The sequence below is a fragment of the Quercus lobata genome, chromosome 8 (genome assembly GCF_001633185.2).
Source record: "Quercus lobata isolate SW786 chromosome 8, ValleyOak3.0 Primary Assembly, whole genome shotgun sequence".
NCBI lineage: Eukaryota > Viridiplantae > Streptophyta > Magnoliopsida > Fagales > Fagaceae > Quercus > Quercus lobata.
In genome coordinates, this window is record NC_044911.1 from 61,043,694 (window position 1) to 61,070,416 (window position 26,723).

Genomic DNA, 26,723 nt, shown 5'->3' on the forward strand with positions numbered 1-26,723 from the left:
CTAGAATGCGTACAGGCAGCTCCTATCATTACTCCTAGCTGCAGTTGGATCAAAGTTTTCTTTTGGATTAGTCGTAAAACCTTCAGGGATGGGAACATTTACTTGCTTGGCTGCTTTGCCTGCACCAGAACATGACAGAAGCTTAGGAGAATTCTTTTTTATTCTTTAAATGTATATATTTGTGTCATTGTATGAGTGAATAGCCTAAGCCCTAAGGTGAAAGGAGAGGGATATTCCAACTAAGGACATTTCGTTTCATAAAGTGTGATTTTTTGTCAATACTATCCTAGGCTTAAGCTTAACGTATAAAGTGATAAAAATATCACTTGTCAGAAAGTTGGACTCTTTTCACGTAATGGATTTATAGTTTGAATTGAAACATTTTTAAATGTGTATAGTTTAATTTGAAACCACCCAAAGTTATAGGGTTTAAAATATAAAAGAAATAATAAATTAAAAAAAAAGTGTGATATCACTAACTATTTAAAGGCTTATGGTTATAAAGATATATATTAGTTAAACGATTAAATTCATTAATAATATCACTTATCATAAAAACCTTATCATATGAAAAGTGATAAACTTAATCATTTAACAAAACTAACAAGCATATTGTTGAAAAGCAAATGATATGATTAATTATACATACATATATATATCTATATATATATAATATTAGTATAAAACCTATAGGTTAATTACAAAAAATCAACTTAATATATAAAACTTAAAAGAAGCAACTTCTATATATTCCATGCACCGGTTTAATCCACGCAATAATCATGAAGGCCTGAGCCAAAGTCATGTCAACAATTGTCAGCCAAATACTACAAGTCAGTATGGTTTTTTTTTTCCTCTCCGAAAGCAAGTAATTAAGTATTTTCATGAAAATATATGTTTTCAGTCAAATGGCCTATGTATGTTATGGTACGAAACTGGTCGGAGATTCTACCAAATAAAAGAAAAAGAAAAAACTGGTCGGAAGCATCCTATAACGTGTACAGCTCATGACCTAGATTAAGATGTTTGCCTCATTAGTCATTAGGACTTGAAGTCTCCGGGCGGCCAGGTCATTCAGCGTTAAACCGAGAACGATAACATTAATTGCTTGTTTATTGGTCTTCTTTGTGACACCAGCTTCAAGTTTTGGGTCCACAAATGTCACAAACACAATGATCTTGATTCTTAATGGCGTTATCAAAAACAAAATCTTAATGGCCAGGAGACCGGCCTATTGGTCCTCTGAGGCGGCATGTGAGGTATAATATTCTACCTTAAATTTGATGTTAGTCATTAGTCATTACTTACTACGATCATTTTTCTCTTAAAGTTAAAGACAAAGGGAATCAAAATCAAAATCAAATCCTTACCTAAACCACCAAGAAGGTACGATTTCCACTTAGCCTTAAAACTATTGGGCCAACAATCATATACGTTCGTGTTAATGACCGACAATATATTACAGTTAACTTAATTAGTAAAGTCTCTTATTGTCAAATACAAAATATGAGATTCAAACCCGCTTATTCCCAAAATCTATGGAAAAAATTGGCCTTTGCCCTTTTTTTAAAAAAAAAATCCAGCATTTTGCCCTCTTTCCAAACTAATTAGAGAAATACCCCTCTTTTGAAACTTGATTTTCTCAAAATCAAATTAAGCCCTATAGTAGCGTTTTTAAGGAGCCTATAGTAACATTTTAAGGACATATAGTGGCATTTTGAAACTCGAGCTCCTTGAAATCAAGTTATAGGCAAAAAAAAGAAAAAAAAAATTACATGTAACTCGACTTCATGGAGATCGAGTTACAAAACGCCACCATAGCTCCTTAAAACGCCACTATAGGGCTCCAGAATTTTTTTTTTTTATAACTCGATTTTGAGAAAATCGAGTTTCAAAAGAGAGACATTTCTTTAATTAGTTTGGGAAATGTGGCAAAATGCTGGATTTTTTTTTTTTTTTGAAAGGGGCATTTGCCCATTTTCTCCCAAAATCTATTGATATCCTAACATGATAATAAAGAGCAATCATCTTGGAGCACCATAAGTTGAAATACTATCAAATCTTTGAAAAAGATAGTTTATGATGGACTAGGTATTCAATAAATTGGTCTAAATTTTTTGAATAAATTGTGCTACTAATATCCACACAAAAAATGAATTAAATAAATGATTAGGTTTTTTTTGAGAAAAAAAATTTTTAATTAGTCTAACTTCGTTGAATAAATTCTTCTATTTATTTTTCCAAAAAAAATCAAAATCAAAATCATGGGGAAAATAAATAGTAAAGATCAAAGGTCTAAATTCAATAAGGTATATAAATCAATATGTTATCACGTGTTGTGTAATTAGTAATAAGATACATAGGAAATTAAGGGTTTCCATGTCACCTTATAAATGCTTAAATTACATTGAGTATTAAAAAATTAAGGTAAATACTAGAGTTACATATTAACTATTTTATAACATTTTTTACAAACGGCTGAAAAAAGATGTTAGCGGTAGGCCCAAATGAAAATTAGTAAAAAATAGTCACATTAACAGTTTATAAAATATTGTAAAATAATTTGTTGTTATAATATTACTCAAAACTAATTTTGAGATATATGTGCATTTTATGGTTATGAGTCTCAAAAACACTCGTCTCCTTCTCTTATCTGGCAAAAGAGATTAACAAAAAATTACACCCACATTTTCAAAAAACCAAGTCAACCAAACAAAGCTCTTACTATTCTCATGCCCAAAGTCACCATTTATGTAAATGTTAGGCCAAAGGCCAAAGTTGTAGGGAAATTAGAAATACATATTAATTGTATCAAAAAAAAATACATATTAATGTTTTAGTTTAGAGAAATGTTATGTCCACAATATTTTTACAACAATTAGCATGTAAATAGCTCTTGTTAATAGACATGAAAATGATTAGGTATTGTTAGAGGAATAAAAATCCTATATCATATTCTAAGTATATTTTACTTTATATTTTATCAATTATGTTAATAAATGCAAATAATTTAATAAATAAAAAAGACAAACTCAAAAAGTAATATGAAAAACTTAATTATGATACTATGTGTCTGTTTGGTAAATATTATTTTTGTCAGCTTATTTTACTATTCAGCGTATTTTTGCTACTATTCATGGACCCCATTACACTTTTTGGTACTATTCATGAGTCACACTATACTATTTCAGCTAACTTTTAGCTTTATCTATAATACTTTCAACAAAAAGTTTTCAGTTTTAGTAAAATAAGTGAATCCCAATTATAGACCCTATATGTCTTAAATTTATGAGAATAAATTCAATAAGAACTTGGTACAAACTCTGTTGTTTATGCACTCTAATGCAAACATGTCACATGCAATCCTTCTTATTCTACATTACATAAAATCAAAACCCCATTAGCTCTCACGATAGAAGCCTCCAATAGCTAGAAACACTGCCAAGAAGAGTAGCCACCACCAAAGACACTGTCGGAATCTGTAAAAAGATACCGAAGCTACCATTTGTGTGGTGGTCATGACCTACAAGTTTGATTTTTTTCTTGATTTGTATTTTCTGAAGCATGGTGTATTGGGAGAGAATAGGAACCCTGAAGAAGCTTGTCCTAATTTACAATTCAATTTTTATGAGTTTTGTTTCCCTTTATTAATATCAATATTAGTTGCTCATGTCGTTTTTTTAAAAATGCTTTTTCTTTTCTTTTCTTTTTCTTTTTTTTATCTATTTAGATTTTGTTGTGATTGGAAAATATATGTCCCTTGATCCACATCTCAAATGTCCATTTGTTTAAGGGACAACTCATTGAATATGACTTTAAGGGCTATGTATGTGCCACATTTGTAAATAATAAGCCTTCTTTGCATAAACCTGGAATGACACATAGAACAACAATCTCCTAAAAGTTTAAGATTGGAGTTGATTTATTAGATTGTGGGGAAATTTTCAAGGATTTGATGAAAGCTACCAGTTCAACAAACAAAGAGAACTATTGAGAAAACATTCTACTATTCTCGGAATACCTAATAATTATCAATACCTTCGGACAAGAGATCTTGAAACATGGAGTTGCATGGCATTAATTCTCATCTAAAATATTATATCATACTTTTCATCTAAAATATTATATATACACTTCCAACATAAACAAAATAAAACGAAAGAAAAAACAGGGCGGACAAGATGATGATTAATTTATTGACGTCCAAACAAATACATACATAACCATGTAGTAGTAACTGAAATTGAAAATCCAAAACCATAGAAATAAGACTACCTACCATCATCTCCGTTGAAAACTGAAAAGGATGGAGTTAAACCATCTTCAACATCAGCAATATCCCTATGATCATCACCAACTGAGGCTAAAGTAGTTGGATAAGATTGCACAAAATCCTCAAACTCATATTTACCACCATCTTCATTGCTATTTGCCATCACTATCTCCTCCTCCTCTAAAACTAGCTTCGTTTCTAAGCACCTAACCACATGCCTCATAATGGGTCTTGACTCTGGTGCCTCATTGGAACATATTAAGCTCAATTTAAGCACCAAAGTAGCCTCAACTTCATCAAAATCAACCCCTAACCTTGAATCCACAACCTCAAGGATTGCTCCTAATCTCCACTTCTCCCAAACCCAGTCCACAAGCATGAGCTCCTCAGGCAATGCTTTAGGGCCAATAGGCCTTCTACCACATACCACTTCTAGCAACAAAGCACCAAAGGCAAACACATCAGAACTTGTTGTTGGCTTGCCTATGCGTGTGAGCTCAGGTGCTAAATAACCCAACGTGCCCACCACCTTGGTTGTGCTTGGGTTGGAGCCATGCTCATATAGCTTAGCAACACCAAAATCACTCAACCTTCTGTTAAGCTTAGAATCCAATAACACATTGTCTGCCTTGATGTCTCTGTGAACCACAGTTTGTTCTCATTCCTCACGTAAATATAAAAGCCCTAAAGAAACCCCTTTGATGATCTTGAACCTTTGCTCCCAGCTTAAGATTGCTTTAGGCTCATCAAAAAGGTAATTGTCTAAGCTTCCATTAGGCATGAATTCATACACAAGTAATAGATCACCTTGCCTATGACACCAACCCAATAATTGAACTATATTTTGATAACGAAGATGGCCAATACTACCAACCTCAAACACGAATTCTAGCAAACCTTGCTTCGAATTTTGGGAAACATGCTTTACTGCAACTTGGGTATTTGAATTTGGCAAAGTTCCTTTGTAAACTCTACCAAATCCACCAAACCTAAGAAGCTCTTTGTCTCCAAAACCCTTTGTTGTTTCTTTAGCTCCTCATAAGAAAATCTATGTGGTCCAATATCAAGCTCCTAGGCTTCAACCACACCATCCTTCTTGAGTTTCTTGACATTGTAAAAAATCAAAACAATCCAGAAAATCACAACCAAAGCACAAACTAAGACACCAACAATTAGGCTTGTGTGGTTCTTTTTAGACCCATTCACTGTTGGGAGCTTAGGGAGTTTATCAAAAAACGTGGGCTATAGCTGCTTTTTTTTTTAGCCACATTTACAAAAACGTGGCTATAGCTAACCTATAGCTGCATTTATAAGTGCTTTTAGCTGCGTTTTTTGGATAGGGCCTATTGCCGCGTTCAAAAAATGAGGCTATAGGTCCAACCATATATATATATATATATATAGCTAACCTATAGCTGCGTTTTTAAAACACGGCTATAAGTTAAATCTATAGCCGCGTTCATAAATGTGGCTATAAGTCCAGCCAAATAAATTTTTTTTTTATTTAAAGGAGAACCTATAGCTGCAGTTTTAAAACATGGCTATAGGTTAAAAATGCGGCTATAGGTTAAGTCTATAGCCGCATTCATAAATGTGGCTATAGGTCCAACCAAATAAAAGAAAAAAAATTTAAAGGAGGACCTATAGCTACGTTTTTAAAATGTGGCTATAGGTCCAGCCAAATAATTTTTTTTTTTTTTTAAGGAGGACCTATAGCCGCGTTTTTTTAAACGCGGCTATAGGACCTTTTATTATTAAAAAAAAAATAAACAAAGATAAAAGTATAAGGCCAAAAAAAAAGGGAGGGGTAGTAGGTGAGAAATAAGATATTATGTGAGAGGGTTGGTAGAAAAAGATTAAATAATTAGAAAAACTAAAATGGTGGGTGATAAAACCAAAGAACTCAAAAATTTTCCCATCTTTCAAGTACCTTTTGTCAGCTTTTTACTCCACACACATTAACTTATTGACTAGCACAACTTCCTATTTCACACAATTTAAACTTCCAAGACTCTCTCTATCTCACGTGACTTGCGCTTCCCACCACACATATTTTCAGATTTTTCTCTCCAACATGAGACTATTTCCCTTCCATTAGCCAAAACATGTTTTTAGATTTGATCTCTCTCTCCCTCTTTCTTAGATTAGGCATTCAACTCTGTTTCACTGCTTCAATGCCGGCGCCGTTGTTCACTGCCAACCAAATTTGCTATCACCCTCTTCTCCCTCTCTCACTTACGAACTCAACCTTAAGCTCTGACCTCTATCACTGCCGCCATCACACGATCTCATTGTCGGCCTTAAGCTCTGTCACCGTCAGTCTCAAGCTCTATCACCGCCGGTCTCAAGATCGTCACAGGTTTGTTTCTCTCTTTCTTTGTCTTCTCTAAACTCCAATCTGTCTTCTCCAAGTGTAGCTCAGCCAAGATCTGCCACCTCCTCCAAGATCTGCCACCGCCAAGATCTCTCCTCTTTTTTTTTTTGTTCATTACTTGGTGCCTAAAAGGGGTATTATTGTGTATATTCATTCGTGGGATTTATTTTGTAGATTTTTGAACTTGATGTAATGGTCCCAGGTTTGGATTTAGGGGATTTATTTTGTATATATTTGAACGTGTGGCAAATCTTGTTGTAAAGGAAGAATTTTTTTTAATGTATTTGGGTTATGTATATAGGATTTTTGTATGGGTTTGTGATTTTTATGTATTATTTCTTGTGATTTCTGTATTTGAGATTGTGATTTATGTATTTGGGTTTGTGATTTTGAAAGGGAAAATGAGAAATCTAAAAGTAAATTCTATATTTCTGTATTTCAGTTTCCATCACCCATAACTCTATTTCCATCACCCATGTTAGGACATATGTGATTTAATGTTAGGAACATATGTCAATATAGAATTGGCTAATCCTTTGACAAAATGCACTTTACTTGTAATTCGGTAGATCTAGGATGTGTTTAATACTTCAAGGAACAAGGTTTCAAGATTAGGTGTTAAAGCCATGCAAATATGTCTAAGAAACAAATGAAGAAGTGCTAGATTTTAAAACTTGACAGCTAGTATCTATCGAGGTTTAAAAAGTTGCTGAAACTCGATGCTCAACAGCTATCTCGACAGATAAGCTATTTATCAAGGTTTATGAAATTCAGTTTTTCAAAGCTGATTTCAATCTAATCTGTGAATACATGTTTGGGCTTTCTTTTCTCACAACCCTAAACATATGTAAGGATTGTTTTAAGGACCGTAAAAGGTTGCGCAAGTGTGAAGCAAAGTTGTGTTCATGCAAATTGTGACTGGAGACAGAATTTGCCTTAGTTCACCTTTCTCTTGAAGAAGTTGTTATGTTTGTACACCGTAGGGTTTTGTAACCGAGGAGTTTCGTGATCTTCATCGTGTGATGAACTAAAAAACTTTGCAAACAACATCTTCCTCAAGTTAGTGAGTAAGCCGCATACTAGGATCCCCGCATCAAATTGGTTAGTCACGTACTGGGAGCAGTGCATTACAAAGAGAGATTGTAACTACAAAACAAGTCTAATTGGGTATTGGGGTAAGGGTTCAACTGTATGTTGGTATAAGGTACTGGGATTCCTTTACTTATAACCGCTTGTTGTAATAATAGTGAATTCTCGGGAGTGGTGACCTTAAAATCACCCGATGGGGTTTTTGCCATGTAGGTTTTCCCCATTCGTAAACAAATCACCATGTCAATTTATTTTCCGCTGCACTTTAACTTAGTTGGTGATTTGTTTGTGCTACCACACATATTGCATGCTAATTGAATTAATTAATTAACTTGGCTAATTAATTAGTTAATTCATCACAAGATGTCAATACATTCTTGGCCTATCAACCCATAACTCAAAATATGTGAGTCCCACAACTAAGAACTGTGTTTGGCATTGTTTCCAGTTTTTGTTTCCATTACTCAATTCTCTGATTTTTGAGTAATAAAGTTATGAAAACTGAAAACACATTTTAAGTGTTTTCAAGTTATGGAAACAGAGTTATGATAGCATTTTCGTAATTAAACCCACATACATGGGACCCACTGTCAGCACAAAGTCACACCAGGTGCACCTTTTTCTTCTTCTTTCTTTTTCTCTCTTTTTTTCTTCTTCACAGACTCACTCCAACGGCCATTTTTTTCTTCTTCTTCATTCTTTTTCTTTCTTTTCTTCTTCACAGAAACACCAAATATACTTTATATAAAATAAAAAATAAAACATGGGTACCGATTTCTCAAACCTAGAAAATCAAACCCATAAACACATGAGTTAGATCATACACACAAACATGTTCATCCACACGGCCACAAAAATTCCATTGCCACCAATCATTCCAATCCAACAGCCACAAAACAAAAACTCACTTTCTGCTAAATTAAGTCAACAAACAGTGAAGCTTAAAAGCAAAACCAAAATCTAAGTACAGATACAAAACAATAGTGTAGAAGTGAGGAAAAGGAGAAATGGGTGTCACCATGGGTTTGACTCCATAGCCAAGTCCCTCATCCTTCGTGGCTGCCACCCTCTCTCTCACCGCTACTGCTTCTCCAAAACCCCACTAAAACCTACTTCCTCTCTTCCCCATAACCCTTTCCCCATAACCTAGCTTCAATTGCCTCATTTGCTCAAACCCGAAACTGTTGATTTCATAAGCTCGACCTCCCGATCCCGTAACTGTTCCAAAGAAAAACGAAGGAAAAAAAAAAGGAGAGGAGGTTGATTTCACGAGCTTGACCTCCTAATCCCGTAGCCGTTCCAGAGAGAGAAAAAAAAATGGAGAGGCAGAGAAAGATGTAAGAGTCAGGGAAAAAAAAAAAAGGAGAGAAAAGTCTTCTTTGGGTCAGTGTGTGAGTCCCACAAAACAATAAAAATAATTGAGTGATGAGAACTAAAAATATGTGCCAAACATGTGGGGTTAGGAAATTGGGGTATTTTAAGTGATGAGTGACGAAAATTGAGTGAGGAGTAATGAGTGATTGTTTTCAAAAAACCAAACAGCCACTAAAAGGGTGTTTGGATTGGGTGAAAACTGAGTTATATATTTCAGTTTTCATCACCCATAATCCAAAACATGTGCGACCCATAAGAGAATTGTTGTTTGGCAAGATTTTTGAGTCTTGTTCTCATCACTCAAAACTCAAAAAAAAATGAGTTAGAGTGATGAGAATTGAAAACAAATTTTTTGTGTTTTCATATTTCCAAGTTATAAGTTACATGGCATTTTAGTAAATACATAAAAATAATGGTACCCACCTAAAGTCTTGTCACATCAATTCTCTTTCTTTCTTTTTTTCTTTCTTTCTTCCTTTCTTCTTCAAGTCACATGCCTGGTTCTCTCTTTCTTTCTTTCTTTTTTCTTTTTTTCTTTTATTTTTCTTTCTTCCTTCTTCACTCCAATGTCGTTCTTCTTTTCTCTTTTCTTTCTTTGTTTCTTCGCAGCTACTTCTTCTTTCTTTTCTTTTTTTTTCTTTCTTTCTTTTTTTCTTCATCCCTACACACCGGTTTTTTTTTTTTCATTCTTTTTTCTTGATAGGTTGTTATAGTCTTTTCTGGGCATTTTTGGCTTTGATTTTTGGACTAGATTTTTTTTTTTTTTTTTGGTATTTTCTGGGTTTGTGATGTTTGTGCTATTTACTGGGTTTATGACATGAGATCAGAGCTTCAAATATCAACACCAAACCCTTAAAACTGAGATCTTTTGGGGTGTTTTAAGTTTAATTAGTACAATGTCTATATCACACACATAATTACACATATTTGTACACACAAATGCCACATGACAAAATAAGTGGTGAGAAATAGACATAAGTAGAATTGGTAGGGAATAAGTAGCACACCACATTGGCATATGTGTACTTTGTATGCACTAGTCATTATCCTAAGTTTTATACCCGAAGGGTGGTTCTCCTGTGAGAGAGAAGGTGATATATTCCTGAGATAAATATAATACATTCTCAATAATAAAGGTCCATAATTAATACCACATCCCAAATAAATAAGAAGTGTGTTTTTTTTTCCTAACTATGATTGTCACTTTTCAGTTTTCTTATTTCACTATATCCTAATTTAACATTCAAAAGGCTTATGACCAACATTAGAGGAAGCAAGATTAGAAGAAGTTAAAATTAATTTAGATGATATTAATCGATATTAATAACAAAATTGATAAACATTCATATAGTAATGTAAATCTAATATAAAATTTTAATTTTAATTTATTTTTTCATATTTACTTTAGTTTACTCAATTAGAAGATTTGCAAAATATGCCTCGATATGAATTGATTTAGAATTTGAATTGGAATCATCATTATGATTAGGTATTTTCATAATTTCAATTGATCTATAGGTATATATGGGTTTGGCTTAACTCCAGTATTTTTTTTTTAAATGAATCTCCTTTTATTTTAATGAGAGACTATCACATCATCCACTAACTAAATAAAAGGTAGAAATTAAAATTCGCTACCACTTGCCATTATATATTTAAAATTAAATGACATATCTAGTTAAAAAAGTACTAAAGATAAGGCAAACCCAATATATATTTCATCTCATTAAAATAAATAAAGCAAAATAATTAATTCATAGTTAATAACGATCAAAATAAGAGATTAATATAAATATATAGAATTTAATTATTTAGTTTGATTCTTTAAAATAAATTTAATATTAAAATATTAAAAATATAACAATATACCAAAGTTTTACCCGACTTGAATGCTCTTAAGAAATAATGTATAATTTAAAATTTATTCCTCTACATTTTTAAAAGTTAAAATTTGGATTTATAATAAAAATACAAAGTTTGAAACTTTGAAAAAGTTAAGAGATAAGAGAAAAAAAACTTAGGGGAGGCTAGGGTTTTGACGTGACATCGTGATATAGAAGGACAAAAGGAGGTTTATTATTAGGATCATGTGGGACTCTTTCAAAGCTGAAATTTCCGTGAAAAAAAAACTGGTGGGTTTTAAGTGGATTCCACTACTTTGTTTTTGTTTTTTTTGACTGATTAATCCACTATGTTTTGTTTAGAAAAAGAAGATACAATGTTATGGACCTATGGATCAGTAAAAGACTAAATGGATGTAAGATTCCTTTTTCTTTTTCCCTAAGAATGGGACGTTTTATCGGCGACAGTGGAACCCTACACATTGGTTGTCAGGAGAAAATATATTATACATCGGATGTGTGTTTCCTCCCTCTTACGTGGAGGTAGACTTCACATGTATGGAGTCCACCTCCGTATAAGAGGATGGAAATATACATCGGATGCATGATATACCACGTCAGTCATTCTTGGCCTAAAAAATAGATTGGTTTTCTATTTCTTTGCATGTATATCTTGCGTCACCAAAAATTGTTCCTCCACTATTCCTACTCGATTGAATCCCTTATCATTTCTACTTTACGCTTATAATCAATGCAATAATGACCTTTTGATTAATGTAATATCTTTTATTTATTTATTTATTATTGATAGTTCCTTGGATACCAGTAGGTTGACAAGTCTCGAACGATAATGATCTTTGGGCTATATCCTGTGAAACAACAACACTGAATCAGTGGAGACCGGTGGGGACCAGTCTAAAGTCCTCCGATGATGAAGTTAGTGAACTTGAAATTCTCTGTAAGGAAGGAGTATTCTCTTAGATAAAATTGTCTGAATGCCTTACCCTTCATCGAAAAATCCTTATATAATATGTGAGGAATGGTTATCTGTTTAATAACCGTTCCTAATGTCGAGGAGTCCGGAGAATTGGGGGTAACTTCCATAACCGCTATGGAAGTTACCTAGGTTGGACGGCCCGTTCCATGGTGAACTCGTCCATCTTTTATTAAAGACAAACGAGACCATCTAGGACGGCTCGTCCACTATCCAAATGATGATGGGTAAGATTCCCATGTGATCTCATCCTTCCAAAGACGAACGAGATTAGCCAGGACGCTTAGGAGATCACTTAGCCTGTTCGGTTTGTCCTACCTTGTCTTTCGTTGGACGATACATATGGACGAGTTCAGGAGTTGATGTTTTTTGTGACACCATTAGTTGCCCCCTCATCCATGTGGGTCGTCCAATGAGTTGGGTGAGCTGCCGACACGTCCTTGAGCGTATATAATTGGTTAATAAATCAATGCGCCACGTGTCATTTTTTTATTAGCGACTGGTCCCGTCGATTTAGTTTTCCAAGGTAGATACCACGTGTCCTTTTCGTATTGGTAGAGTCATTTCAAATGCCCAGGTCAGCATCCTATAAATAGTGGAATGCCTCCCTTAACCCTTCTCATTTCAGAGATTTTCTTCCTTGACATCCATCGTCTAGAGCCTCGTCTAGGAGTTCCTCTACGTCTAGAGTCTTCTTCCATCTAGAGCCAGGTATTCTTCTTCTCTCCGTCTTTAGGTTCTAAGTTTCTTGTCAAAAATGTCTGTTACTTCATCGCCCACTGATAGCCTTGATAAGGCTATAGACAAGTATTATGAGGACAGTAGTGATAGATCTAGTTCTAGTAGTGCTAGTGACGATAGTGGAGGAAGTACAGACGAGAATTATTCTTCTGGGGCTCCTGGGCTCCCTATTGAAGTCACCCAAGAACAACTTAGAAGAGCTTCTGGCTCTCAAGCTGGCTCTTCGTCCAGCGTGCCTCCGTCCAATCCGACGGACGAGGAAGAGACCGTCTTTAGTTGCTCAGTAGGCGTCCATTCTAAGACGGATGAACAAATATTAAATATTCTTAAATCTTGGTATCAAATTCCGGACGAGTTTAACCCTAGGCTGCCCGTCCGTGGAAAGTGGTGTTGTGATCCACATTTTGGAATAGGCGTCTATGAATCTTACTTCCTGGGTGGCCTTAGGTTTCCCTTAAATGCCTTTGCTAGAGAGTTGTTAGTCAAGTTAGGTTTAGGTGTCTGTCAATTTAATCCTAACACGTGGAGATTAGTTATCTCCATGCAAATTTTGTGGAGGGAAGTTTTTGGTGGGGACCGTCCTCTTACTGTGGACGAGTTCCTTTATTGTTATAAACCTTCTGCAATAAGTCAGTCTGAGGGTTTTTACCAGTTCACTGCTAGGGGGAATGATTGTAGGTTAATCAAGTCCCTAGCTTCGTCTGATAGAAAGTGGAAGACGGAATTCATCTTTGTCTCAGGCTTCTGGGCAGGGAACCCTGTGGACATTGGTAGGGATCCCTTTCCTCCTTACACTGGGGACTTAAGGAACCTTCGTCCAGAAGGTACGTCCCTTCCCCTCGTTTATTTTTATCCTTCTCTTTCTATTTGATCCATTTACAATTTCTAACCTTTATTTACTCATTGTGTTGTAGCTGCCAAGCGTCCGTCTTTGAGCAAATTTCATCGTGACCGCGTCCACAGGGCTCGTCTTCATACAGACAGGAGCTTTCGTTATCTTGTCACTCTTAGACGTCTAGCCAAGTGGGGTTTGGGTCCTGAACCGTCAGACGAAGCTATTGCACATAAGGTTACTGTGCGCAAAAGTAAGTTTTCAACTAAGTTTTTTATTTTTTTTATTTATATATATATATATATATATATATACATTCCTGATCTGTTTATTATCTCGTTTTAGGAATGTCAACAATGAAAGAAAATAAAGGGAAAGAAGTTGTAGGCGAGGGAAAACGTCCTGAGGCTCAGGCCCAGGATCGTCCTGAGGTTCAGGTACGTCCTATGGCTGGGGACAAAAGGAAGTTCTTGCCAAAGAACATTGATTTAGAAGGGCTCCCCAGTCGTCGAGACAAAAGAGTGAAGCAGGGCTCGTCCAAGGTGGTTAAGTCCAAACCTCCACAATCTCAGCCTTCCATCCAGGTAGTTGATGTGGACTCATCCACTCCGGTTGAGTCCACTCCGTCCAAGACTCCTCCGCCCAGAACTCCTTTATCCAAGTCAACTGTGCCTGGCTCGTCCCAACCTTCTACGAATATCATTGAAAATGAGGATCTGGCTTGGGAACGTTTTCAGTTGGCTGTCCTGGACGAAGACATAAACATGTGTTATAACATGGGCTTGAAGGAGTTTGAGCATTCTAGCGTCCATGACCTCTTTAAGGTATGTTAATATTCATTTCTCGTCCTTGTTCAGTTAACAACCTTTCTTTATTTAACCATCCTATGTTGTTTTATCTATTCATAGGCCATGTCAAAGTTTATGGCAGCGTCCAGACAGGCAACAGAACTGGACAAGACAAGGGTCTTGTTGGAGACGAGGACTCAACAGGTGAATGCTGGCTACAAAAAATGGGCTGGGGCTGCTGCAAAAGCTAAGGAGGAAGTCAATGAGCATAACAAGCTGATCGAGGAGCTAAAGACGGATGCACTGGAGAAGGATACCCGCATTGATCACTTGCAAAAGATGAACAACGCTCGTCTCTCCAAGGCAAAAGAGGATGCTGTGGCTGAATTCAAGTCGTCCAAAGTGTATACGGACACCCTGGATCGCAATTATGCAGCTAGTTTTGAGGATTTCAGATTGGATGCTATTGAGAACTTCCCTGAAGTTGACTTTAGCTCAATCAAACTTAACCTTGCTGCTGCCACAAGCTCTCTTATTCAGACCAGCTCTGAGGACGTCAATGTGGAAGACAATGCCAGCACTCAGCCACCCCAAGACGAGCCCAATGTCAATGCTCCCTCTGCTTAAGGACGAGACCTTTACACTTAGAGCAATCTTTGTTTGTTTTCCTTTTATTTGGTTTTTGTTTGGTCCTCTGTTTTAGGACCTTCTTATGTAACCAGAATACACTAGCCTCGTCCATGGTTTTAGGACGGGGTTTTTAAACAATCATTTCAGTTTTTTGAACTAAACAAGGGTTTTTTTTGGACGTAGGACGTCCACCCTTTGAATGGATGAAGTCTTATTTTCTTTGCATGGACGAGTGCTCTCATTTTCTTTGCATGGACGAATGTTGTTATGCTATTTTAATTCAACTCCAGCTTTAGCTCGTCCATGGCAAAAATATATGTTCTTCATATTGTTAGTCTAACTCGTCTTTCCAGGTAGTATTTTTATCCAGCTTGATTCGTCTTAAGACTTACAAGCTGATTTTACATACCATCCAATTTATTTTGCCCAACTTTTCTCTCGTCCAGAGTTTGGATTGTTTCAGTTGGCTTTTGATTCTCACCCTTAACTTGGACAAAAATGTTATGGCTTTTCCTCGTCCATGAGTTGGACGAGTCTATTTATGGTTTTTTCCTTGTTTTACTCAGGAAAATTTAGACGTTACATCTCTGCATCCAGAGATTTTATTTGTCTTGAATCTTTCAATCCTCTTGTGGATTGGCTTGGACGAAAATATCATGGAGATGTAAAATTCACACAACATTTTGTACATAACATAGATATTGTTTATAAATAAGACACATGCACACTGATGCCTTTTTATTTAATAAGTACATACTTCATAACTTCGTCCATAAACATGACACAACCATAATAAGTAATAAAGTAGTAGTTTCAAACTTCAAACACAAATATCATCAAACATAAGTAGTATCAAACACAAACAGCATCAAACATAAGTAGAACGTAAGTAGGCAAACAAGGTCCAAGCTCATCCATAGGTTCACTTTTACTAATAGTACCTCCTCAGATGTTCCACATTCCAAGGATGTTCCAACTTTCTCCCGTCCAGGGCCTCCAAGTAGTAGGATCCTTGCCTTTTACAATTGATAACTCTATAAGGTCCTTCCCAATTTTGGCCCAACTTCCCATGTGCTAGGTTTTTGGTTGACAAAGAGACCTTTCTCAGGACGAGATCTCCTATGTTGAAATGCCTTGGCTTCACCATCGCATCATACTGCCTAGCCATAAGTTTCTTGTACTTTGCTGCCCTATGTTCTGCATCTGCCCTTACCTCGTCTGCTAGATCGAGGTTTAGATGGAGTTACTCCTCATTATCCTTGTCTTGATACATCATCACCCTGTGATTGGCCATATGTACTTCTGCAGGTATAACTACGTCGCTTCTATAGGCTAGCTTGAAAGGAGTCTCCCCTATAAGGGTTCTCACTGTGGTCCTGTACGCCCATAAAACTCCTGGTAATTCATCTAGCCATACTCCCTTTGCCCCCTGAAGCCGAGTCTTGATGATTTTCAACAAGGATCGGTTTGCAACTTCAGCTTGGTCGTTGGCTTGGGGATGTGCAAGCGAGGAATAATGGTTCTGAATTCCAAAGTGTAAGCAAAAGTCCCTAAAGAATGCATTGTCAAATTGTCGTCCGTTGTCAGACACCAATACCTTCGGCACTCCAAATCTACATACAATGTTCTTCCACACGAAATTTTTCACATTCTGTTGTGTGATATTTGCCAACGGTTCAGCTTCCACCCATTTGATGAAATAATCGATGCCCACCACTAGAAACTTCATCTACCTTGTGCCCAGAGGGAAGGGACCCAAAATGTCTAGTCCCCATTGTGCAAAGGGCCACGGTACCACCATCTGGGTGAGGTATTCTGACGGTTGTCTGGGGATGTTACTAAACCGTTGGCACTGGTCGCAAACCTTAACGTATGCTTTAGCATCAGCTTGCATGTTTGGCCAATAATACCCTGCACGGACGACCTTGTGGACAAGTGATCTGGCTCCTAAGTGATTGCCACATGCTCCTTCATGAACTTCTCTTAGTACATAGTTTGCTTTGTCCGGAGCTAATCACCTAAGGTAAGGTTGAGAAAAGACTCTCTTGTATAGCACTTCATTCATAAGGACGTATCTAGCCGATCTCACCCTCAACTTCCTGGCTTCGTCCTTCTCTTCTGGTTGTCGTCCGTCTTTCAAGTATGATATAATCGGGGTCATCCAATTTCCTCTGCTATCCACCTGTTGTACTTCCGGGACATCTATACTTGGCATATACTGAACTTCATCTGATTCGTCCATTGATTCATTTGCTGAGGCTTCTTTTGCTATAGTATCAGCTTCCACGTTCTCCTTCCTTGGGATTTGAACGAAGTCAGCTTTTTCAAATCTTTTCACAAGGCGCATCACCCTACTAAGGTATTTCTTCATTCGTTCTTCCTTCACTTCATACATCCCATTTACTTGCCCCATGATCAGTTGAGAATCCCCCAGGACACGTATGGACTTGGCTTCCACAGACTTAGCCAATTCTAGCCCTTTGAGAAGGGTTTCATATTCGACTTCATTGTTAGTTGCTTAGTACTGTAGACGGACTTTATGTTTCAGTTTATCTCCTTCTGAGGATTGTAGGACCACACCAATTCCACCTGCATGTCGTGTAGACGAACCATCCACATGGACGACCCATCTCTTACTGTCTTCTGTCTCATCATGACTTGGGGTAAACTCCGCAATGAAATCTGCTAGTGCTTGAGTTTTTATGGCATGCCTTGGTTAATACCTAATGTCAAACTCACTGAGCTCTACAACCCACTGGATTAATCGTCCTGCAGCTTCCAGTCTATTCATTGCCTTCTTAAGCGGATGATCTGTCATGACATTAATGACATGTGCTTGGAAATAATGCCTCAGCTTCCTAGAAGCGGTGATCAGTGCGAAGGCTAATTTCTCCATTTGTGGATATCGTCCTTCCACTCCCCTCAATGCCTTGCTTGTATAGTACACAGGTCTTTGCACTTTATCTTCTTCTCTTATCAATGCTGAGCTCACGGCATAGGGGGTTACCACTAGGTATAAATATAACTCCTCTCCCACCACTGATGGACTTAGCAACGGTGCCATGGTAAGGTATGCCTTCAAATCTTCGAAAACTCTCTGACACTCGTCGGTCCATTCGAATGCTTTTTTGAGAATCTTAAAAAATGGCAAACATTTGTCAGTAGCTTTAGAGACAAACTTGTTAAGTGCGACAACTCGCCCAATAAGGGATTGGATTTCCTTGGTATTTTATGGTGGCTTCATGCCCAATATTGCTTGAATTTTATCAGGATTTGCTTCAATTCTCCTGTGGGAGACCATAAAGCCAAGGAATTTCCCTGATGATACTCCAAAAGCACATTTGCTAGGATTCAGCTTCGTGTGATACTGTCTCAGTGTGTCAAATGTCTCCTGCAGGTTGTCTAGATGCCTTCCCTCGTCCTGACTCTTCACTAGCATGTCATCTACATAGATTTCCACATTTTGCCCAATCTGCGGAAGAAACATGTGGTAGACCAACCTCTGATATGTCGCCCCTGCGTTCTTTAAGCCAAATGGCATCACCTTATAATAGAATAAGCCTTGACTGGTGACGAAAGATGTTTTCTCTTGGTCAGTCTCATCCATCCTTATCTAATTGTATCTAGAAAAGGCATCCATGAAGCTAAGCAACTTGTGGCCCGCAGTTGAGTCTACCAACTGGTCAATGCGTGGCAGCGGATAACTATCCTTGGGGCAAGCCTTGTTCAGGTCAGTGAAATCTACGCACATTCTCCATTTGCCATTTGCTTTTTTGACCATTACTACATTGGCCAACCAATCCGAGTAGTACACTTCCCGAATAAACTTCGCCACCATTAGCTTTTGAACCTCGTCTGATAACACCATCTCTCTCAAGGGCAAACACCCTCTTCTTTTGCCGCACAAGCTTGGAGGAATGACATACATTCAAATGGTGGGTAATGACACTAGGGTCTATACCCGGCATATCCTCATGACTCCACGCAAACACATCAATATTTTTCTTCAAAAACTGGACAAGGTCCTTTTTAATCTTCTCTTCTAGATCTGCTCCAACCCTAGTACACCTCTCAGAGTTATCTTCATCTAAGGAAATATCTTCCAATGCTTCGGTAAGCTCTGCTACAACTCTCTTTTCTTCAATATTCATGGCTTGAACTTGTTCATCCATGGCCAACATGGCCAGGTAACATTCTCTTACTACTAGTTGGTTCCCTTGTACCTACCCTACTCCGTGTTCTGTTGGAAACTTGACTGATAAGTGGTAAGTAGAGGTAACAGCTTTCCAACTATTCAAAGTTGGTCTTCTAATTATAGTGTTGTAAGAGGATGGACAATCTACCACAAGGAAGTTCACATCCTTGGTGATTTGTCGTGAGTATGCCCCCACTACCACGGATAAGGAAATAGTACCCACTGGTTGCACCTTCATCCCACCAAAGCCTACAAGGGGGGAGTTTACTAGACGGAGCTGGTCTTGTCCTAATTTCATTTGCTGAAAAGCTGGATAATATAAAATGTCTGCCGAGCTTCCGTTGTCCACAAGCACTCTTCTAGTTGTGTAGTCAGCAATTAATAAGGAGATGACAAAAGCATCATCATGGGGGTGATGAATTCTCTCAGCGTCTTCGTCTGTGAAGGTGATTGCTTGCTCGTCCGTGGACCTTGTTCTTGGTGACCGTCCAGAAAGTTGGACGCTCTGTACTACCTTCAGGTATGCTTTCTTGAACTTGGATGACTGGCCAGTTGAACTTCCTCCTATAATGACTCTTATTTCTCTGAGTGGTGGTCGTGATGATTCTTCCATCTTCCCTTTCTGTTTCTCGTCCCTGTGGTCTCGTCCAAGGAAACTCCTCAACTTCCCTTGCCTTATAAGATTTTCAATTTGTTACTTTAAATCGAAACACTCGTCTGTATCATGACCATGATCCCTATGGAAGCGACAATACTTGTTCCTATTGCGCTTGTTGGGATCTCCCTTCATTTTCTCCGGTCATTTCAAGGAAGGATCATCCTTGATTTGCATAAGGACCTGCTCAAGTGGGACGTTCAAAGAGGTATATTGCTGGTTCCGTGCTGAAGGGCCTGGCTTCTTACTATCTCGGTCTCTCCTTTCTTCCGTCCGTCCCTTCTTTGGATGAGGACCTTGCTCGGGATGGCGACTGGGATTTGTGTCTACTCTTTCAGACCTCTTCGTCTTCTTAGTAATGATCGCGTCTTCTACATTCATAAAATTTTGAGCCGAATGGACAAGTTCGGCCATGGACTGGGGCTCTTTTTCATAGAGTTTATGTATAAACAGATCCGAATTCACCCAATTATGGAAGGTCGCCAATAGGAGCTTATCATCTGCTTCGTCCACACTCAGGGCTTCTCTATTGAAACAGGTGATGAATGACCGAAGGCTCTCGTTCTCCCCCTGCTCTATTGTCAACAAGCTGAACGAGGAACGCTTGTGCCTTTGTCCCCCAATGAAATTGTTAACAAACAACTTGCTCAACTTTTCAAAAGAACTTACCGAATTCGAGGGTATTTTGCTGAACCAAACTCGCGCCGGACCCTTAAGAGTGGTAGGGAAGGCTCTACACATTATCTCGTCAGGCACCCCTTGAAGATGCATGGTGGTCTTGAAAGTGGCTATGTGATCAAACAGGTCACGTGTTCCCTCATATGAATCCAGAGAAGGCAACTTGAACTTTGATGGTAGAGGGTGACCGTTGATGGAAGTCGTGAAGGGGGAATCAGTTATGTGAACCAAATCTTCTATCGGATTCGCCCTCCTCATATTCTCTTTCATTTCCTCCATAACTCTCTTCATTTGGTCCATTTCTTCTTTCAAGTGTGGTACCGTTCGTGAAGTGGTGCCTCTAAACTGACTTCCAATTTCGGTATTCTCTCCACCGCCATGACTCTGTGTTTGTCCTCCTTCTTCACGTTCTTCACGTGTCTGCCTCCTTATATTAATCTCCATTCTTAACTCTTGGTTTTGGCGAGTCAACTCCGCCATAGCATCCACCATAAATTGTGCATTTTGGACAGATGATGTCTGCATGACCGGTGCAGACTGGCGATCGTGATGAGGGTTGCTGCTTCCCTGATGGCCTGGGCTAGTAGCCCTCGATCTAGTCCGAACCATCAACCCTTTGTCACGGAGAAGTAAACTGTAAAACAATCTCTTCACACAGACGACGCCAACTGATAGTTCCTTGGATACCAGTAGGTTGACAAGTCTCGAACGATGATGATCTTTGGGCTATATCCTGTGAAACAACAACACTGAATCAGAGGAGACCGGTGCGGACCGATCTAAAGTCCTCTGATGATGAAGTTAGTGAACTTGAAATTCTCTGTAAGGAAAGAGTATTCTCTTAGATAAAATTGTCTGAATGCCTTACCCTTCATCGAAAAATCCTTATATAGTATGTGTGGAACGGTTATCTGTTTAATAACCGTTCCTAATGTCGAGGAGTCCGGAGAATTGGGGGTAACTTCCATAACCGCTATGGAAGTTACCTAGGTTGGACGGCCCGTTCCATGGTGAACTCGTCCATCTTTTATTAAAGACGGACGAGACCATTCTAGGATGGCTCACCCACTGTCCAAATGATGATGGGTAAGATTCCTATGTGATCTCGTCCGTCCAAAGACGGACGAGATTAGCCAGGACGCTTGGGAGATCACTTAGCCTGTTCGGTTTGTCCTAGCTTGTCTTTCGTTGGACAATACATATGGACGAGTTCAGAAGTTGATGTTTTTGCGACACCATCAATTATTATTATGTATATCACTACAAGAAAACTGGGCTATTGCGGCGGGCCAAAACCGCCGCTAAAGCCCAAAAAAGCGCCGCTAAAGGTACCTTCGACCTATAGCGGCGGGTGCTATTGCGGCGGGCCGTCCCGTCAGTGTTGCAGTGCCGCTATAGGTCGATTGCGGCGGTCACAAAAAGCGCCGCTATATATCTACCTTTTAGCGGCGGGTGAAGGTTTATTGCGGCAGGCATAAAACCGCCGCCATACGTGTTCAGAATTCGTGGCATTGACTTTTAGCGGCGGGAATGACCCCGCCGCTATTGGTGTCTACCTTTAGCGGCGGGCAAACAGCGCCGCTATAGGCAATTAATCAAAACAAACTAATTGCACTTGTAGCGGCGGGTAGAAACGCCGCTATATGTTTCAATCTTTAGCGGCGGACGATAAGCGCCGCTATAGGGAATCATTTAAAACATATAATGTGCACCTTTAGCAGCGGTTTTTGCCCGCCGCTATAGGTCTTTTTTTTTTTCTTTCTTTTTTGGGGGTTTTTAAAACCACATTTCTATTACAAATAATCCTGTAATAATTTTAGCCCCACTAACACAATACCACAAATTTAACCAGATAACACCACAATTGTCTCAAAACTAACATTATATTAACATAAAAATATATTATCAAATACATAACAATGTCTATTTATCATAGAATTAACAAAAGAAAAAATGTGGTCATTTGTACACAGAAGAAGTGTCATCACACATTGCGTGATACAAGGAGTGCCTTCAATCCACAAGCTAGGCAGATTCAATAAAATCATAATTTAAAAAATGTTCCTCATTTTATTCCTTAAGCATTTTTATGGACATCCACACAACCAAGAGTAATATTTTGATAAATATCATTAAGCAACCAACACATATTTAAGTGTTTGCCAATGATAAATGGCACTCAATGCTTGTTATAAAACCACATTAACAACTATGTTGAACTTAGGATACCTCATCAACACGACACAACAATTCTTGCAGCAAATTAATATTCACATTAAATTGAAGAAACCAATGATTCTAAACTCACATTTTGCATATAGGAAGTCCATCATTCCCTTCTCCAAGTCCAGCTACACAACAAGTTATAAAACCACATTAACAACTATGTTGAACTTAGGATACCTCATCAACACGGCACAACAATTCTTGCAGCAAATTAATATTCACATTAAATTGAAGAAACCAATGATTCTAAACTCACATTTTGCATATAGGAAGTCCATCATTCCCTTCTCCAAGTCCAGCTACACAACAATGAAAGAAATTGCATAAGTTAGGACTATAATGCAAAGTTACCAAGTCAAAATACATAAAGTTATTATTTTTATCCATGCTTCCAGAACATATCCTTCAATGCATTAATGGGAAGAGAACAAGCTCTAGAATTGAATAAGGATTTCTATCTCATTCTTAGATTTTTTTTTCCTTCTCAATTGGTAATTACACACATTCAGTAAGTCATGAACAATAAAAATTTCTCTCAAACTATGCATTTTTATGAACCAAACCCATTTAAAATAAAATGGAATAAAACTACTAATCACTCACTTTATTCTGGATAGAGAAATTGATGAAGTTGGTATCTACCAAAACCCGATAAGGCGGTCCCAACGAGGTGTTGTAATTGAAGAAAAGTGCCAATGAAACCTTTGGCCTATATCGCACAAAATTAAACACATTACAACACAATATAAACCCTTACAAATCCCAAAGCTCCTATACCCAAAATTTAACACCAAAAATCTATATATATATATATAGGCTTTCATAAATACTAAAAAAATTCAAAGGAAAACTAGATAAATAACAATGATAAACAACACAATAAGGCTTACATATTTCTGCCAAATCAGCATTAATATTGTTGATTCCTTATATAAAATAAAAATCTTTACTGGAAAATAATTTTAGAGAAAGAATAGTGCTTGAAATTTTCTTAACAAATTGACATAAAAAATTAGTAAAGATATCTTAGAGTGAAGGACCTGCGCACTAATCTTAAGTATCTGCCTTAAGGGATTAAAGCGATAGTGGATGCACAAAAGCATGTCATATCAGTCAAGAGAAACTGACTTTTAATTAAATTTTATTGCATGGGGAGAAAAAAATGAACTTACAATGATCTCTGCAATAACTCGTGGCTGTCTTAATGGCTTTTGGATGAAAGCCTGACCCCATGTAACTACAACTACAAGGCATATCTGCATAATGGCAAGAGGCAGTGAAAATTGAAGAGGATCATCTCCCTGAAATATGCCATTTGAGGTAGGTTTCATTCGGGATGGACATGTCAGTCCAGCTGTAGCGTTGGAAACCATTTTGCTTTAGCAGAGTCTACAAAAGTTAGTTTACTTCAAAGCCTGCAAAGAGAGACATCTTATCAGACTCAAAATCTAAAACATTAGACATTAGTTTGCATGGTATTCCTTGTTTACCACCAAAAGAATCCACTAGCATTCTCTAGATCATACCAAACAACTTTGAACCTACAAATCTCTCTCTCACACACACACACGAACACATGGTGGAGACCCACCTTCCATCTCTAATGATAATTATATTCTCTAAAGATGATATCCATAAGTCTAATAAATAAATAAATAAATAAACCAGGGAAAGAAGTCCAAAAATCTACTGCTTCTATTAAGGCTATCATCACAAAAATTTACCTGATAAAATTGACCCAGTTAAGTTAATGTTCCACTAAATTCAATAACCAATCTATGCATAGATTTTAATGTCCCACTTTTGAGTTTGACATCAATCAAACACAAACTCATTTATAAATTTTGATCACAAAAAATAAATAATAAACCAGGAAAACAAGTCCAAACAAACTACTGCTTCTATATGGCATTTATCACACCACTTTTAACTGATAAGATTGCCCCACTTAAGTAAATGGTCCACTAATTCAATAACCAATCTCTGCAGAACATGGTTCATACATTTTCATTTAATAATCTCTAAACAAAACCAGTCCCTAGAAATATCTAGATTAAAATATACAATTTTCTTTTTCTTGACTTCAAACAAACTGAAAATAATAAGTTTTGATCATAAATAAATAAACCAGGAAAAGAAGTCCAAAAATCTACTGCTTCTATTAAGGCTTTCACACACAATTTTTACCTGATAAAATTGACCCACTTAATCAATGTTCCACTAAATTCAATAACCAATCTTTGCATAAATTTTCATTTAATAAATCTCTAAACAAAACCAGTCCCTAGAAATATGCATATGCATGTGTGTTTTCCTTACTGTGCACAAAACACAGTACTCAATATCTATATATCTAATAATGAAACAAACGCAACCCATCAAAGCATTAGATTTCTAGACAACAAAAAAACAGACCCCAACTGATGAATGGAGTATAATGGTTACCTGGCTATGGCCAGAACTCGCTGACACAAAGGATCAGATTCAAACCAGCGCTTTTAAGTTGAGCGGAGCAGAGGTATTTGAAGAGCCAAAAGTTTTTCTTTTGTATTTTGTGTACTATGAAGTCAGAGAACATAAAAGTAGTAGTGTGAGTTAAGGCTTCGATGGCATTTTTATAACTTATATACAGAGTAAACGCTGCAAGAAATAAGGAAGAAGAGTTCTTATAGCATGAACTTTGTCAACTCCTTCATCGGTTTATGCACGTACAGATATATCCTAGGCCCCACCAACACATCTTAGAGTCAAACTCGGACACAGCACAAATGGCTCATGCTCTGTCATACATGTTGCAACTAGTGACTTAAGCAATGGTTATATTGTGTTTAAATAAAATAAATAAAACTCTATAATCAAAATATCAACTAGTATTGCCTTCAAAAAATAAAATATCAAATAGTATCTTTTTTATTATTATTAAGACAGATTTATTTCAATTAGAATTCTATTACTTAAGTTTTAACAAAATTTTAAAAACCAACTCCAAATAAATCTTTATGACCAAACATTTCAAATATTATTATTACAATAAATAAAATTTACATCTAACCTATTGTGTTTGTGTCAACTGTCAAGTGGCTCAACCTATTATATATTACACGTTGGGAAATTAATTTGTTTTTGACTTTTTGGAATGTATTTCATTCATTATTATAAGAAAGTTAATTTATTGGGTGAAACTATATTAAAATTTCCAGTGAATAGCTACTAGTCTAAGGATCTTCCCAATAGCCTCTTCCTTTGGGAATCCTGTGACTAAATCCCCATTACAATTTTTACTTATCTAATGGGCTATATTGGCTTAATGCTAAACCATATCCAATTTTCCATATTCCCATTTTATTGTGCTATCTCTAATTAGCCACAAAGCCAACATGTTCCCCAAAACATTATGGTACTTTACACAAACAGATCATGTTCATGACATTAAATGACTAAAACTAAACTACCCTTGTGATAAAACTGAAAAGTCATGAGTCTCATACCTCTACGCCAATATGGGACTTTACAAACCGGACAAGTGGAGCCCGATTTCATCAATTCGAAATGCACAAACTGAAAACAATCAGAAAAAAAAATAGCTTTAATTATTTTAACCAAATAAATAAATTGAACCCATTTGAACTGTACCAGAAAGATTAAACTCACTTGCGAAGCCACTGGCAGCCCAACAATCAAAGACCCGATTCGGTTGGCTCCTTGGGTTGTGCTCGATTCAGCTACGCTCAGAGATGCAGAGGCTGAGACTGAGGAGCAAATGACGAGGTTTGGGCGGCAAGGCGAAGAGAATGGAGCTCGACGGCGTCCTCACTCCTCACGGCATCTTCACAGCGGCGAGGTGAATCCTCACAGGTCCTCACGGCGGCGAGGCGATGGTCAGAGTGAACCATGGCGGCGAGGCGAGCTTCTCAACGGCGGCGATGGAGCACAACAGAGAACGGTGGAGAGAGGGGGAGAGAGAGAGAGAGAGAGAGAGAGAGAGAGAGAGAAAATGAAAAAGACTAGGGGAAATGGGAAATAGGGAGGGGCG

The 26,723-nt window shown here is 37.4% G+C and overlaps 1 protein-coding gene, 1 long non-coding RNA gene and 1 pseudogene across 2 annotated transcripts; all 3 read right to left on the reverse strand.

Moving 5' to 3' along the window:
• On the reverse strand, positions 1-6,552 carry LOC115957178 (annotated as a pseudogene).
• A 13,378-nt stretch (positions 6,553-19,930) lies between these two features.
• LOC115957179 lies at positions 19,931-20,743 on the reverse strand. The gene has a single exon (XM_031075394.1). It carries the CDS (start codon positions 20,741-20,743, stop codon positions 19,931-19,933), a length of 813 nt encoding a protein of 270 aa, XP_030931254.1.
• Positions 20,744-22,511: 1,768 nt separating this feature from the next.
• LOC115954575 lies at positions 22,512-26,708 on the reverse strand. Its single transcript, XR_004083924.1, has 7 exons — positions 26,342-26,708; positions 26,179-26,248; positions 25,136-25,249; positions 23,863-24,105; positions 23,294-23,399; positions 22,868-22,989; positions 22,512-22,693 (listed from the first exon to the last, which is right to left on the reverse strand). It is a non-coding gene; the product is annotated as an uncharacterized LOC115954575 (long non-coding RNA).
• Positions 26,709-26,723: the final 15 nt, after the last annotated feature.